This window comes from Staurois parvus, unplaced genomic scaffold (genome assembly GCF_062004578.1).
Source record: "Staurois parvus isolate SC_StPar_1 unplaced genomic scaffold, SC_StPar_1.0 ptg000437l, whole genome shotgun sequence".
NCBI classification, from domain to species: domain Eukaryota; kingdom Metazoa; phylum Chordata; class Amphibia; order Anura; family Ranidae; genus Staurois; species Staurois parvus.
The window spans coordinates 1534419-1549009 of NW_028318233.1; the positions used below are offsets into that span (position 1 = coordinate 1534419).

The 14591-nt window shown below is 46.6% G+C and overlaps 2 protein-coding genes across 7 annotated transcripts in view; one reads left to right on the forward strand and one right to left on the reverse strand.

Annotated features, from left to right (window-relative positions):
* The window catches only part of MYPN (myopalladin), a 186931-nt gene that overhangs the window by 116693 nt on the left and 55647 nt on the right, over positions 1-14591 (reverse strand). The window contains exon 1 of one of the 5 annotated variants that reach the window (XM_089687760.1): positions 3096-3296. The exons of the other annotated variants lie outside the window; for them this stretch is intronic. The gene's annotated coding sequence lies outside the window, so the exon portion shown is untranslated. Of the gene's footprint in view, positions 1-3095; positions 3297-14591 lie in introns of those variants that run through there. 5 annotated transcript variants of the gene reach the window in all.
* LOC149454147 (uncharacterized) overlaps positions 522-14591 on the forward strand; it is a 65926-nt gene continuing 51856 nt past the window's right edge. For both annotated transcript variants that reach the window (XR_016314364.1, XM_089687763.1), the window contains exon 1: positions 522-688. Coding sequence is in view for 1 of the 2 variants with exons in the window: in XM_089687763.1 (XP_089543889.1) it covers positions 542-688 (147 nt within the window). In the remaining variant the exon portion in view is untranslated. The remainder of the gene's footprint in view (positions 689-14591) is intronic.

Below are 14591 nucleotides of genomic sequence, written 5' to 3' on the forward strand. Positions count from 1 at the left end.
GAAGAGGGAGGCGATACAAAAGGTGATAACTGTGGGGGATGATCTGGTGGAGGTGATTCAAGTACAGTTCTTAGGTGGAGGTGGGGTAGGATTCCATGAATAAGTGAGTTTTCAAAGATCACCTAAAGGCAGACAGGGTGGGGGCTGACTGGACATACAGTGGTAGGGAGTTCCAGAGGATGGGAGAGGGAGCTAGAGAGGAAGATATCTTGGGAGGAGCGGAGTGGGCGATATCTGCGGATGAGGTTGGCGATGTAGCTAGGGGCAGTGTTGTGGATGGCTTTGTAAACTAGCACCCTGGCATGAGGGGAAGGACCAATGGTTGTACTGTTGATCTTAATGGTAAATTCATGAGTGGGGGATTGGGGGGAGGAAATATTACAAGCTCAGTTTTGGAAAGATTGATTGTAAGGTAGTGGTGTGACATCCATGCTGATATGTCGTTTGGTAGATTTGTGATACGTGAGGAGATTGAAGGAATGAGCTGGGGATTGGAGAGATAGATCTGGGTGTCATCAGCATAGAGGTGGTATTGGAAGTCATGGGAGGTTATCAAATGGCCCAGGGAGGAGGTGTAAAGAAAGAAAAGGAGAGGCCCAAGGACAGAACCTTGGGGTACCCCAACGGAAAGAGGGAGAGGAGCGGAGAAGGAGGAGTTGTATGTGACACTGAAAGTGCGCTGAGAAAGGTAAGAGGAGAACCAGGAGAGAGCAGAGTCACGCAGGTCGATGGAGTGGAGTTTACTGAGGAGGAGCGGGTGGTAGACAGTGTCAAAGGCAGCGGAAAGGTCAAGGAGTATGAGTATGAAGTAATGGTCATTGGCTCTGCCCACCCAGTGACAAGTGGCCATTACTCCATACTCATACTCCTTGAACTTTCCGCTGCCTTTGACACAGTTGACCACCCATAGGTGTGAAGATTCCTTGGCCTAAAGCTAAATGTGCACAAAATAATGGGGATACAGCTGATGTCAAGGCCCATATTTATTGTATCCCCAGTTATTTTGTGCACATTTAGCTTTTGGCCAGGGAATCTTCACACCTACAGCTAAATGAGGCATGCAATACAGCACTGTGCTGGAAGCTGTCATATACATCACAGCTTCCTAGCAGAGGCATAGCCTACTTTGAGCACTGGTGTACCTCTGTATGCCAGACCAGAGTTGGTCTTAATTAGTACCAGTTTCCTAAATGGAGAACTGAGGGTAATTATTTAAGAATCTGTCATTGCCATAGTGATAGATGTTTAAAGTGGCATTTGCCGCACATCTCGGTAATGTTATCAATTCAATTGCAATTTACTCTTGCCAAGCTATGGCAACATTAATAAATACAAATGATAAAGCAGTAGAAATATTGGTGGCTTATAGTCTACTTTCTCCTTATGTATTTTACCTGGTTTTACTTACTTTATTAATTTATATATTATTCAAAAATTCCACATCGCTTTACAGGGTGCATAGACCAGCTCCATCAGCCCCTGCCCCCAAAGGAGTCTACAAGTTCTCAGTTGCAGAGACACATACACTGGAGCTAATTTGGTTAGACACTGGTGAACCTATTAGTTTGTATTTGAGTTGTGGCAAAATATAGCTCTTGGAAAACCACACCAACACTAGGAAAACATACAGATATGATAAGGATATTGTCCTGTGCACATCGCCCCATAGCAACTTATTACCCTGTTTCAGGAAATGTGTCTACCTTAAAGCTTAAAGTGTATTTCTGCCAAATTTGGATAACACTTTACATTTGTTAATCATCCCAATTACAAGAAATAACTTAAAAAAATATTTTAAATGCTTATAATTGCTCTTTTCTAACAACTCCAAAGATGAAAATTCCTTCTCAACTTTCTGCTTTTATATTTTCTTTATAAGGGAACTGGGGAGTTTATGGTGTTTACCACAATTAACCATCTCTGTGCTGTGCTGGCAGAACTTCATTATCAATTGTAAAGTAGATATGTATACTGTCCTAAAAAAGGGTTTAGGATATCAGGGCTTGAGTTCTGCATTGTATGTTAAAAGACTTTTTATCTAAACTGTGCTTGAAATGTCCCTAAATGAGCAAATTGCAAGTTGTTCTGAACAATACAAACTGGGCCCTTTTTAAAATTCTACTCCAAAGAAAGAACTAGAAAGGTAAGAAATCTAATTGTAAAATAATTTTTGGGTATGCAACCAACATATGGTGTTGGGGGGGGGGTTTCTCAAATCTGGCTGCACTTTAAACTGGTGGAAGGTGACTTGCACTTTAAACTGATTTGTAACTGACACCATGGATTACCGCACCTCTTTCCAGTTTTATAAAAACAACAATCTCACTATGGAATTCCCAAATATATGGAAAACATCTATCCAAAAGAAAAATCACGTTGGTTTAAATTAATCATTGAGACATTTTTAAATATTCAATAAATAGGAGCAAGTGCTTTCTTTTTTTCACAAGGTTGTGTTTTTCTAAGTTATACACTTTTTACATGTAAAACCAAGAACAGTTATGAATTACATTAAGCAAAAGTGAATTTGAATCATTATCCTGCATGCCGTTAAGCGATGATGGGGGTGCTGCTATTTTAATGAGGGTTGCATTACCTAGACCAAACATCTGCTGCTGTTAATCAACGGTCTGCTGGAGATGGAAAGGCACAGAGTCCCCAGGAGCTCTGCCCTTTCCTATACGACCAGTGCAGCTGTTGTGTACTCTAATCTACAGTGCAAATCACATTGGTCTAAATATAATCAGCAGGGTCGGTTTACACAGCCTAGTATAAAGTAAGTCTTTATTAAAAATAAAAAGTCAAGGTCCATTTCCATAGATAATCACATGAAATAACAGTACTTATCAGTAGCAAATTTACTTAGTGTTAGTTACCACTACTAACCATGCTAGTTCACTGCACAGACTGCCAAGGAAAAAGCTGTATTTATAAACTGCAATTCTAAGTAAACTCACAGTACTATTCCATGATCAGTTACCAAGTGCACAGGACTAGTTTGTTAGCATGATTTTCAGTATGTATATTACATTACATCCTCGTCTATGTCAAGAAGTTGCAGTGAGAGATCACTGGGGTTTATTTTCCATAATTACCTAGAAATATGTTCCTGTGTCCAGCCCTGGCTGTCTCCTGTTAAGAGATAATATCCAAAGGGGAGTTAAAGAAGCTGAAATTCAACAGTCCTGGTGATCCAAGGCACTTATCCAACAGAACAAGAAGGGTTATCCTGAAATTTTGCGAAAATGATTGTATGAAGCTAAGTCAACCTGTCACCACTGAAGAAGCAGCATTTGTCAGTGGCAGGTCCGGTGTTATTTTGGGCACTCCACACCATGTGCCTACAAAGCAATTCACCTCATTGGACAGGAAAACTTCAGGCAAGTGCTCGTCATTCTTGCAATAGCTAGTTTTACATGGGAAATACACTGTCTGCTTTATTTCCTAAATTATTTCCTCTTCCGACTAATTTATTTGCATATGCATACAGATAGTTTTCAAATGCATTTTGGACAGGGTTTAAACTAATAGAAATGCATGATAAAAGAAAGTCAATTATTATTTATGGGGATGTACTTAACTTTTTTACAATGTAATTAACACTCTGCATTTCTACTTCCCTTCTTATGAAGCAGCTACATTGTATACTGTAAAAAGCATATATAAAGCTGTGGATATAATATCTCCAAACACACATGTTGACCAACCATCACAAACACCCATCTCTATGAGCCGTTACACAAAATCTCTCCATACCCACACATAAACAGCACCAAACAAAAGAGTCAACTTATTGTTATACAAATAGATATAATAATTATATATATAAATAAATCTTTATGAGGAGAGCATAACAGGATTGTGGGAAATCCTATGAATTCTTAGCACTCTAAGGAAAGTAAATATATGGTGAATTGTGGGTGTGGCTAAACTGCAGAGTGGGAGGGGTTTAAATGGATATGGTCAAATAAAACCTGATCCTATTGTGCTCTGGGTCAAGAGTAATTAAAGCTGAGTGCTGGTATCAGGAGTAAACAACTCAGCGATTGTAGGGGGTAGCAGTATGTATTGCACAGAGCAGAGAGGTAAAGCTTAACCACTTGCCATCCTGAGGATTTACCCCCCCTTAATGAACAGGCCTTTTTTTGCTATATGGCGCTGCACTATTTCAACTGATAATTGAGCGGTCATGCAATGCTGTACCCAAACAAAATTTACATCCTTTTTTTACACAAATAGAGCTTTCTTTCGATCACCTGTGTGCTTTTTATTTTTTGTGCTATAAGTCGAAAATTGAAAAAAAAAAAAACAATATTTTTTATTTCAGCTATAAAAAATATATAGTAAACTCAAAGTTAGTCATAAATTTCAGCCAAAATGTATTTGGTTAAAAAAATTTCCAATAAGTGTATATTGATTGCTTTGTGTGAAAGTTATAGCGTCTACAAACTATGGTATAGATACTGCAATTTACGCCATTTTTTACTATACAGCGCTGCGCTAGTTTAACTGACAATTGCGCGGTCATGCAATGCTGTGCATAAATTAAATTTATGTCCTTTTTTTCACACAAATAGAGCTTTCGTTCGGTGGTATTTGATCACCTGTGTGCTTATTATTTTTTGATTCTGCAAACACTGTGCTTTTGTGTGCAACGTATCAAGTGACAGTGAACTACTGACACTGCACTTCCTGGGGGAAAAGGGAGGTAAGTGTAGGGGCTAAACGCAGGTGCTGGGGCTGATCCCGCTAATGCTGCGCGTTTGGGGACGATATACTAATGTGAATGCTGGTATAGTGCTGATCTGATCAAAGATATTGATCCGTTCAGACACTATACTTTCAATGCAGGTTTATTGTGTATGTGAGCGTGTTCCTGGCAATCAAGGGGTTAAATGTGATTACTGGTGTACTAACGGGCAATCTGACGCTATCTAGGAGGGGTGCTAACTGACGCTAACGCTATTTATTATTTATTTCAGGTACTTATATAGCGCCGTCAATTTACGCAGTGCTTTACATATATATTGTACATTCACATCAGTCCCTAACCCTCAAGGGGCGTACAATCTAAGGTCCTTAACTCACATTCATACATACACATACTAGAGTCAATTTAGACAGGATCCAATTCACCTACCAGCATTTCTTTGGAGGTGGGAGGAAACCGGATTACCCGGAGGAAACCCGCGCAGGCACAGGGAGAACATGCAAACTCCAGGCAGGTGGTGCCATGGTTGGGATTCAAACCAACAACCCTAGTACTGCCAGGCGGAAGTGCTAACCATTTAGCCACTGTGCTGCCCCTGCTGAAGCGACACTAATACAGTGATTAGCAAAAAATCTGTACACTGTTCTAATCACACTGCTGACAGGGCAGTGAAGGGGTTAACTGGGGGGGCGATCAAGGGGTTTAATGTGTCCTAGAGTGTTCTAACTGTAATTGTGTAGTGCTTTTATTCACAATTTATGTTGATTCTTCTCTCTAAGACGGAATGTGCCCAGAGAGAGAAGATTTCATCAGTTCCCATCCTGTGTAACTGTCAACACAGGACAGGATAGGACAGGGATCGATCATCCGACTTGGGCTGGACATCACTGGCCTAAATCGGATGATTGATCAAATCAGGGCACCCCCCCCCCGGATTGCAAAAACCTCGGGAGCGCGAATCACGTGTATATACGTGATTTTGCATACAGGGGCCGCCCTGCAGCAATAAATGTACTGTGGGTGGTCCTTATGCGGTTAAGTAACACACAGGGAGCAGAGCTCAGGTGTAAGTAGTGCACAGAGTGCAGAGCTTAGGAGTAATGCCTGATACACACAGTTTTTTTTTCAAATCAGCAGGCTGAATGAAAGAAAACTGAGATATCCCTGTACTAAGCGATGCTAGTACAGTGATCTCTCCCGCTGTGCCTTTGTGATCTCACAGGGGATCTCCCCCCCACCCCATCAGAACACGCTAATAAGAATGGATGCTTGTTTTCCAGCATTTCCCATTGGTGAAAGCTGATTCTTAGACCAGCTTCTGTTGGAAGGACAACTAATGTCTGGTAGTTTCTGTTGAACCGGCTGATACTAGGTGTTATGTGGCCCGTGTGTACCAGCTTTTAGTAATACATGGAGCACAAAGTTCAGGAGTAAGTAACGGGGGGGAGGTTGGAGAGGGTTGTTGGGAAAGAGAATGAGAGACGGAGGGAGAGAGAATAGAGAGAGGGACGGAGTAGCACGTCGCTGCCTAATTCCAGGTTTAGGGCACGTGTGTGATTGTGCACAGAGGGAACCTGTCAGCAAGTCCCAGGCCAGCCAATGATTCACGGCTGGGACCTGCTGATCAGTTGTGTACAATCACAGCCCAGAGCTCTGTGTTGGGAAACACACACAACTATGTATAGAAGGAGCGATCTGTCAATTTCTCATCCCTTCAAAGCAGGGATCATAAACCTAGAGATCTAATAGTAAAAACAGCACACTTTACACACATTACACATAGTTAAGCAAATAATTAATCCCTTGATCACCCTAGATATTAACCCCTTCCCTGCCAGTGTCATTAGTACAGTGTATTGTATTATCACTGATCACTGTATTGTCACTGGTGATGTCAGCGGTAGTTAGTTCCCTTCAGCATCAGTTAGGGTCAGATTGCCTGGCATGCTGTCGCAGTCCTGTTATAAGCTGCTGATTGCAGCCATTAGTAGTATAAAAAAGATAAAAAAAATAAAAATTGCAGTATACATACCATAGTTTGTAGGCACTATAACTTTCACGCAAACCAATCAATATTCACTTATTGGGATTTTTTTATCAAAAATATGTAACAGTATACATTTTGGCCAACATTTATGAAGAAATTTGACATTTGTATTATTTTTATTGGATATGTTTTATAGTAGAAATTAAAAAATAGTGGGTTTCTGTATGTGTTGTCGGGGGCAGGGAGACCCTGTTTATATGGACCACAAATAGGAAAAACATTCAGGATCCGCTGCACTCGTCAATCTTTATTGTGTGGATAAAATCAGCATCACAGACAGTGTCGGGGACATCAATGGTTAATGCGTTTAAAAACAAACTAGCGCTTATTCATAACCACTAAACACCAACAAAACTGAACAGCATATATAGCTGTCAAACATCTGTGGTAGTGAGACCTTGTAGATCGCCAACTTGGGGTTCCCCAGGGCACAGAGTCTAAGCCCCAGCCTGCTTCTTCACCAGAGCCCTTGATGTTGGGGATGGACCAGGTTGCAGCGCCCAGGTATGCCCAGCTGAGGATGCAGAGTATTGTAGCAATAGACAACAGGTAATCCGGTAGACAAGCCAAGGTCAAGATGGGTGGAAAACAATCACAGTCAGTGGATGAAGTTGGTATTGTTACATGGGTAGTCAGACACAGAATACAGGAGTAGACACAATCGGGAGCTCAGAGAACAAAGAAGTTGCTCAGGCAAAGTGGGTTAGACTGAGAATGTATTATATAGATGAGCAAACTAGGAGGCGGCCCAGGAAATGATGGAAGGGAAGGAAATAAAGCCCAGAGAATAGCAGGCAACGCTCATAGATGAGCACAGAAAAACCACACATGTGAAAGGAATCAGGGCAGGAGAAGCACTGGAGCAAGGAGGTAAGAATACACAAACAAGAAACTGCAGGCTATCTTATGACAGTACCCCCCTCTTACGAGGTCTTTCCACTTGTTTAGGGCCAGGCTTAAGAGGAAACTTCTGATAAAAAAGTTCCACCAAATGGGCTACAGAAACATCAGTAGAAGGAATCCAACACCTCTCCTCAGGACCATATCCAGTCAATTAGATACAAAAGCTTCCCTCTGATGAATTTGGAATTCAAGATTTGCTTGACTTCATACTGATCCGTGGTACTCACTGTTGGGGAAGGATGACGATGAGGATGGGAAAACCTGTTGATGATGTATGGTCTCAGAAGAGGAATATGAAAAACATAAGGGATCCTTAGATGTGAAGGGAGGCGAAGTTTGAAAGCAACAGGATTAACCTGGCAGAGGGTGGTAAAGGGACCAATGGAACGAGGAGCAAATTTCATAGAGGGTATGAGAGAGATGGATATTCTTGGTAGAGAGCCAAACCTTGTCACCACAGAGACATTTGGGACTCACACAGTGATTACAATCTGCAGCTACTTAGTACTTGGAAGCTGCCAGATGTAAATTCTTGGAAACCTCTGTCCAGGTAGAACTGAATGATCATTGTGGCTCTGCAGCCACAGGCACCCCAGAAGAGATGGGAACAGGAAATGGTATAGAAAGATGATGACCATATACAGTGAAAAAGGGAGACTCACCAGTGCTGGCACTGGTGTGGTTATTAAGGGCAAACTCTGCCCAGGATAAAAGGTCTACCAGTTTGGCCATTTGACTGTGGATGAAAGGCTGAGGAGAAGTCCAACTTGATTTCAAAGGATGTGGCCACAGCCCTCCAGAAGCGAGCTGTAAATTGCACACCTCTATCAGAGATGATGTGTGAGGGCATACCATTAAGACAGAACATTTCCTTAATGATGGAAGCCAAAGTGACAGCAGAAGGTAGTACTGTAAGTGGAGTTAGGTGACACATTTTAGAAAACCTGTCCACAACCACCCAAATAACATTGGAACCTGCTGAGGGGGGTAGCTCAGAGATAAAGTACATGGAAATGCAACACCAAGGTTCATCTGGAACAGGTAGAGGTAAAAGGAAACCTGCTGGAGCAGATGTGGAGGACTTAGACTGCACATAAATGGAGGAAGCATGAACATATTCTTCAACATACTTCCAAAGTGAAGGCCACCAGTAATGACACTGCAGGAAGGCACAGGTGCGTTGCATACCAGGATAACCAGAGAGTTTAGAGTCATGTGCCCATTTGAGTAGCTTGGAGTGAAGGGCGGGGACCACAAAGTTCTTTCCGGGTGGGATGCGTTTAAACTGAAGATGAGTGGTGACCAGGATACGATTGGTAGAAATAATAGGTTCCGGTTCAACATGACACTCAGAGTCAGAAATGTCAAATAACCTGGACAAGGCATCTGCATGAGCATTTTTGGAACAGGGCCGGAAGGCAATGTCAAAGTGAAATCTGGCAAAGAAGAGAGCCCAACGCGCTTGTCTGGGATTGAAATGTCGGGTGGATTGCAGATACTGGAGGTTCTTACGATGAGTTTAAATCAGGATACGATGTGGAGATCCCTCCAGCAGATGTCGCCATTCTTGCAGTGCCAGCTTTATAGCCAGCAGTTCCCAATCCCCGATGCTGTAATTCGTTTCGGCATCCGAAAACGTCTTAGAGAAGAAGTTACAAGGACAGAGTTTACCATCATGCATCTGGAGAAGGACAGTCCCCACTCCCAAAGATGAAGCATCTACCTCTAAGAAGAAGGCTGAAAAATGTCCAGACATACGAGAATAGATGCAGAGAGAAAGGTGGATTTTAGTTTGTGGAACGCCTTGATTGCCTCAGGAGGCCAGGTTCTGGCGTTGGCACCCTTCTGGGTCAAAGAAGTGATTGGGGCCACCAGCGAGGAATAGTCAGGAATTGTCAGGGCTCCCAGGTATGACCAGAGATCTGTGACTGACGCAGGGAAATGCAGACTTCAGATATGTGATAAACAATATAATTTATTAACACTAACAATACAAACATAAACGCAGTGCAATACTAAACATAATACAGTGCAAACAAACCAAACCAAACCACCCACAGATAACAGTACATACAAGCAAGCGTCGTCAGGCAGGCCGGGTCAATATCAATTGGGCAGGTAGGTACAGGGGGAGCAAGCGGAGAATGGTCGGGGTCACAGGCCAGGTTCAGCAGGTAGCAAGCAGCGTAGTACAGAGGGTCAGGCAGAGGGATGGTCAGGAGCGAGCCGGGATCAGAGCAGGAGAAGTCAGCAGCAGTTCAGATCAGGCAGGGTCAGCAAAGGAACAGAAACAGGATGCAGGACACATACAGGGCCCAGGACAAACACAACACAGAGTCTGCAAGTCTGGCCATCCCTTAAATACACCAGTATCATCAGTTCCAGGTGTTAGCTGGCTGCAAAGTTGAGTCTCTGATTGCTGGGAGCACCCGCTGGCCAGCCCTGGTACTGCAGCTCATAAGGCAGCTGAGTCCCACTATTGCTAGCCAGTCCATTCCTGACAGTACCCCCCCCCTCAAGGAGCGGCCTCAGGATGCTCCAAACAGTCCTAGCTGGGCAAAATGTTCCACCGCCCGGGTCTGGTAACTGGCGGGATATCAAAGACTGGCACACCGGGCAGGACTCCGGGCAGAGGCACATCGGGCAGAGGCACACCGGGCTGGACTCCGGGCAGAGGCACATCGGGCTGGACTCCGGGCAGAGGCACATCGGGCTGGACTCCGGGCAGAGGCACATCGGGCTGGACTCCGGGCAGAGGCACATCGGGCAGAGGCACACCGGGCAGAGGCACATCGGGCTGGACTCTGGGCAGAGGCACATCGGATTACCAGGCGAAGCAGCAGGCAGCGGGCCACCAGGCGGAGCAGCAGGCACCGGGCCCCCGGGCGGAGCAGCAGGCAGCGGGCCCCCGGGCGGAGCAACAGGCATCGGGCCCCCGGGCGGGGCGACCGGTGTCGGGCCCCCAGGCGGGGCAACAGGCGTCGGGCCCCCGGGCGGGGCGACAGGTCTCGGGCCCCCAGGCGGAGCGGCGGGCGCCGGACCCCCAGATGGAGCGACAGGTCTCGGGCCCTCAGGCGGAGCGGCGGGCGCCGGACCCCCAGGTGGAGCGACAGGTCTCGGGCCCCCAGGCGGAGCGACAGGTCTCGGGCCCTCAGGCGGAGCGGCGGGCGCCGGACCCCCAGGTGGAGCGACAGGTCTCGGGCCCCCAGGCGGAGCGACAGGTCTCGGGCCCTCAGGCGGAGCGGCGGGCCCCGGACCCCAGATGGAGCGACAGGTCTCGGGCCCTCAGGCGGAGCGGCGGGCGCCGGACCCCAGGTGGAGCGACAGGTCTCGGGCCCCCAGGCGGAGCGACAGGTCTCGGGCCCTCAGGCGGAGCGGCGGGCGCCGGACCCCCAGGTGGAGCGACAGGTCTCGGGCCCTCAGGCGGAGCGGCGGGCGCCGGACCCCCAGGTGGAGCGACAGGTCTCAGGCCCTCAGGCGGAGCGGCGGGCGCCGAGTCACCAGGCACGACAGTGGGCTCCGAGTCAACTGGCATGACCGCTGGCACTGGGTCAGACATTGGATCGTCTGGCTGGACAGCGGGCATCGGGTCATTTGGCTCGACCGCGGGCACCGCGTCATCTGGCAAGGCAGTGGGCTCCGAGTCAACTGGTATGACCGCGGGCACTGGGTCAGACATTGGATCGTCTGACTGGACAGCGGGCATCGGGTCACCAGGCATCAAGTCATTTGGCTCGACAGCGAGCACCGCGTCATCTGGCAAGGCAGTGGGCTCCGAGTCAACTGGCATGACCGCGGGCACTGGGGCAGACATTGAATCGTCTGGCTGGACAGCGGGCATCGGGTCACCAGGCATCAGGTCATTTGGCTCGACAGCGGGCACCGCGTCATCTGGCAAGGCAGTGGGCTCCGAGTCAACAGGCACGACAGTGGGCACCGGGTCATCAGGTACCGGATTGTCTGGCTCGACAGCAGGCATCGGGTCACCAGGTATGACAGCGGGCACTGGGTCACCAGGCATCAGGTCATTTGGCTTGCCAGCGGGCACCGCGTCATCTGGCAAGGCAGTGGGCACCGGGTCACCAGGCATTGGATCGTCTGGCTTGACAGCGGGCATCGGGTCACCAGGTATGACAGCGGGCACTGGGTCACCAGGCATCAGGTCATTTGGCTCGCCAGCGGGCACCGCATCATCTGGCAAGGCAGTGGGCACCGAGTCACCAGGTACGACAGCGGGCTCTGAGTCAATTGGCACGACAGCGGGCACCGGATCAGGTACCGGATCATCTGGATCAACAGCGGGCATCGAGTCAACTGGCCTAATAGGATCGTCAGGCTGGATCAGTTCATCATGCTGGGTAGAGGCATCAGGCTGAATGCCGGCGTCCGGCTGAGTAGAGGCTTCAGGCCGAGTGGAGGCTTCAGGCCGAGTGGAGGCTTCAGGCCGAGTGGAGGCATCAGGCCGAGTGGAGGCTTCAGGCCGAGTAGAGGCTTCAGGCCGAGTAGAGGCTTCAGGCCGAGTAGAGGCTTCAGGCTGAAGAGAGGCATCAGGCTGCGTACAGGCATCAGGCTGAGTACAGGCATCAGGCTGCGTACAGGCATCAGGCTGAATAGAGGATTCAGGCTGAGTAGAGGCTTCAGGCTGAACCACGGAAGGCAGGTTCACCGGTTTTGATACTTGCAGGATGGTATTGGTTGGAAAGAATTTTCGCTTTTTTCTGGTTTTAACTACTGGAGCACTGCAAGTAAACGCAGGTCTGCAAACGAATGGAGCAGCTGGAGACAGAGAAGAACTGGAGGATGGAACAGGAGAGGGAGCAGTTGCTACAGAGGGCTTTCTTACAGGGTTAAAGGCAGGATAGGTGCAGCGAGTGGGAACAGGGTACTGACATGCGGTAGATAGCCAAGTATACTGGGCTGTAACTGGAGGAGCTGTTGGGAATACAGGAGAAGAGTTAGAAGCAGGACTGGGTTTTTGTAAGCTGACTGAGGCTGGGTGCAACAAGTCTGTCCATGTCTGCAGTATGGGTTGAACAAAGCTGAGCTTACACAAAGCCTGTCTGACCAAAGACTGCACTGCGTTTATACAATCTCTTAGTACCTGTGGTGAACATGTGGAATAACGCTCCAGAAAGTAACCCACATCATCCTCTAATAACCACACCAGGGACTCTACCTGGTCTGCACTAAATGGTGGCAAAAATTCATCCCTGCATTCGGGGGTACCAGATGAAACCAACTCTGCACAAACCTCAATCAAAGGCTGCACCTCAGAGAACTCTGTGCCCTGATCTACTAGAACATGAGCGATCCGTATACATTCTAGCAGTTCATCCCGGGTATACTCCTTCAGAGTTTGATAAGCATACTCCCTGTCATCAAACACTAGCAGATATAAATACACAACCTCATCCAGATCCATCCTTCCCAGCAACAAGCCAAGATGGCTTCCCTGTGCAGCCACTTCTGGTCAGGATTGGCCTTGGTGTAATGTCAGGGCTCCCAGGTATGACCAGAGATGTGTGACTGACGCAGGGAAACGCAGACTTCAGATATGTGATAAACAATATAATTTATTAACACTAACAATACAAACATAAACGCAGTGCAATACTAAACATAATACAGTGCAAACAAACCAAACCAACCACCCACAGATAACAGTACATACAAGCAAGCGTCGTCAGGCAGGCCGGGTCAATATCAATTGGGCAGGACCCCATGACAATACTTGGCCGGAGTTCCAATCTAGATAGGGTGAGTGTTTCTGCAACTATGGAAGTCCAAGAAAGACAGGACTTGAAGACTTAGGAAGGATCAGAAAGGAGATTTCCTCACGGTGAAGAACACCAACATGCATATTTATGGGGTTAGTTTGGAACCGTAGAGATCCTAAGGAAAAGACAGAGCCATCAACTACAGATAAGGGCGTCATCAAGGGGACAAGAGGAATTCTCAATTCAGCGGCCAAGGATTGCTCGATGAGGTTCCCGGCTGCCCCAGAGTCCACATATGCAGAAACCTGATATGAGTTCAGGGCCCGATGAATGGAGACAGGTATGATAAATCAAGGGAAAGTGAGGGAATTCAAGTTCTAGTCTAGATCACCTCCCTGAGAGTGACCAGGATCCGGGAGCTTTCTAGATGGACAGAAAGGGACTTTATTATATGACCTTCTGCTCCACGGAAAAGGCATAGACCAAGTCTTACCAGACAAAGAATCAGCGAGCGCTCAGGGAACCAATTGAGCCAGCTGCATATGCACTGAAAAAGGAACCCTAAAACTTTACAAATAATCAGAAAAAACAGTGCAACGCTATAACATTACACAGTGTAAGCTAAAAAAATATTGAATAATAATTCTCAATGATAGTAATAAATCAATAAATCATTAATAAATAGTGATAATAAATATAAGTGAATAAAGCGCTATGATGGGCGCAAAAAAGTATGTGAAACTGTTAAAAGTTTTATAACAAAAAAGTGTTCATGAAATAGTGAAAGCTTGACACAATCAGGTCAGCACACAGTGCTCCAAACAGGTCCTGATGCAAAAGTGGTATCCAATAATTCCATGCGACTTTATCCATGCGGAAGATTGTAAGAAATGCGCACTCACTAGATGCGCATAAATAAAGCGCAATATGTTGAACAAGAATATGCAGGAAGCCCCCTTTAAATGGATCTGACAGACAGCATGGAACCAGGATCCCTCCTCTGGACACAAGCCTCCTCTGCAACCACGTCATTGAATCATATAAGGACTGACAACAAATAATCTGGCCTGTTCTCAGTTTAGAGAGAGAGAGGCCAGGTTATTTGCTGTCAGTGCTTGTACGAAGAAGAACTCTAGATGAAGACCTGCCTGGCACATCAAAGGTTTTACAGAAAGCTTGCTGGAAGGCTAGAAGACTGGAAATAGTAGGATCT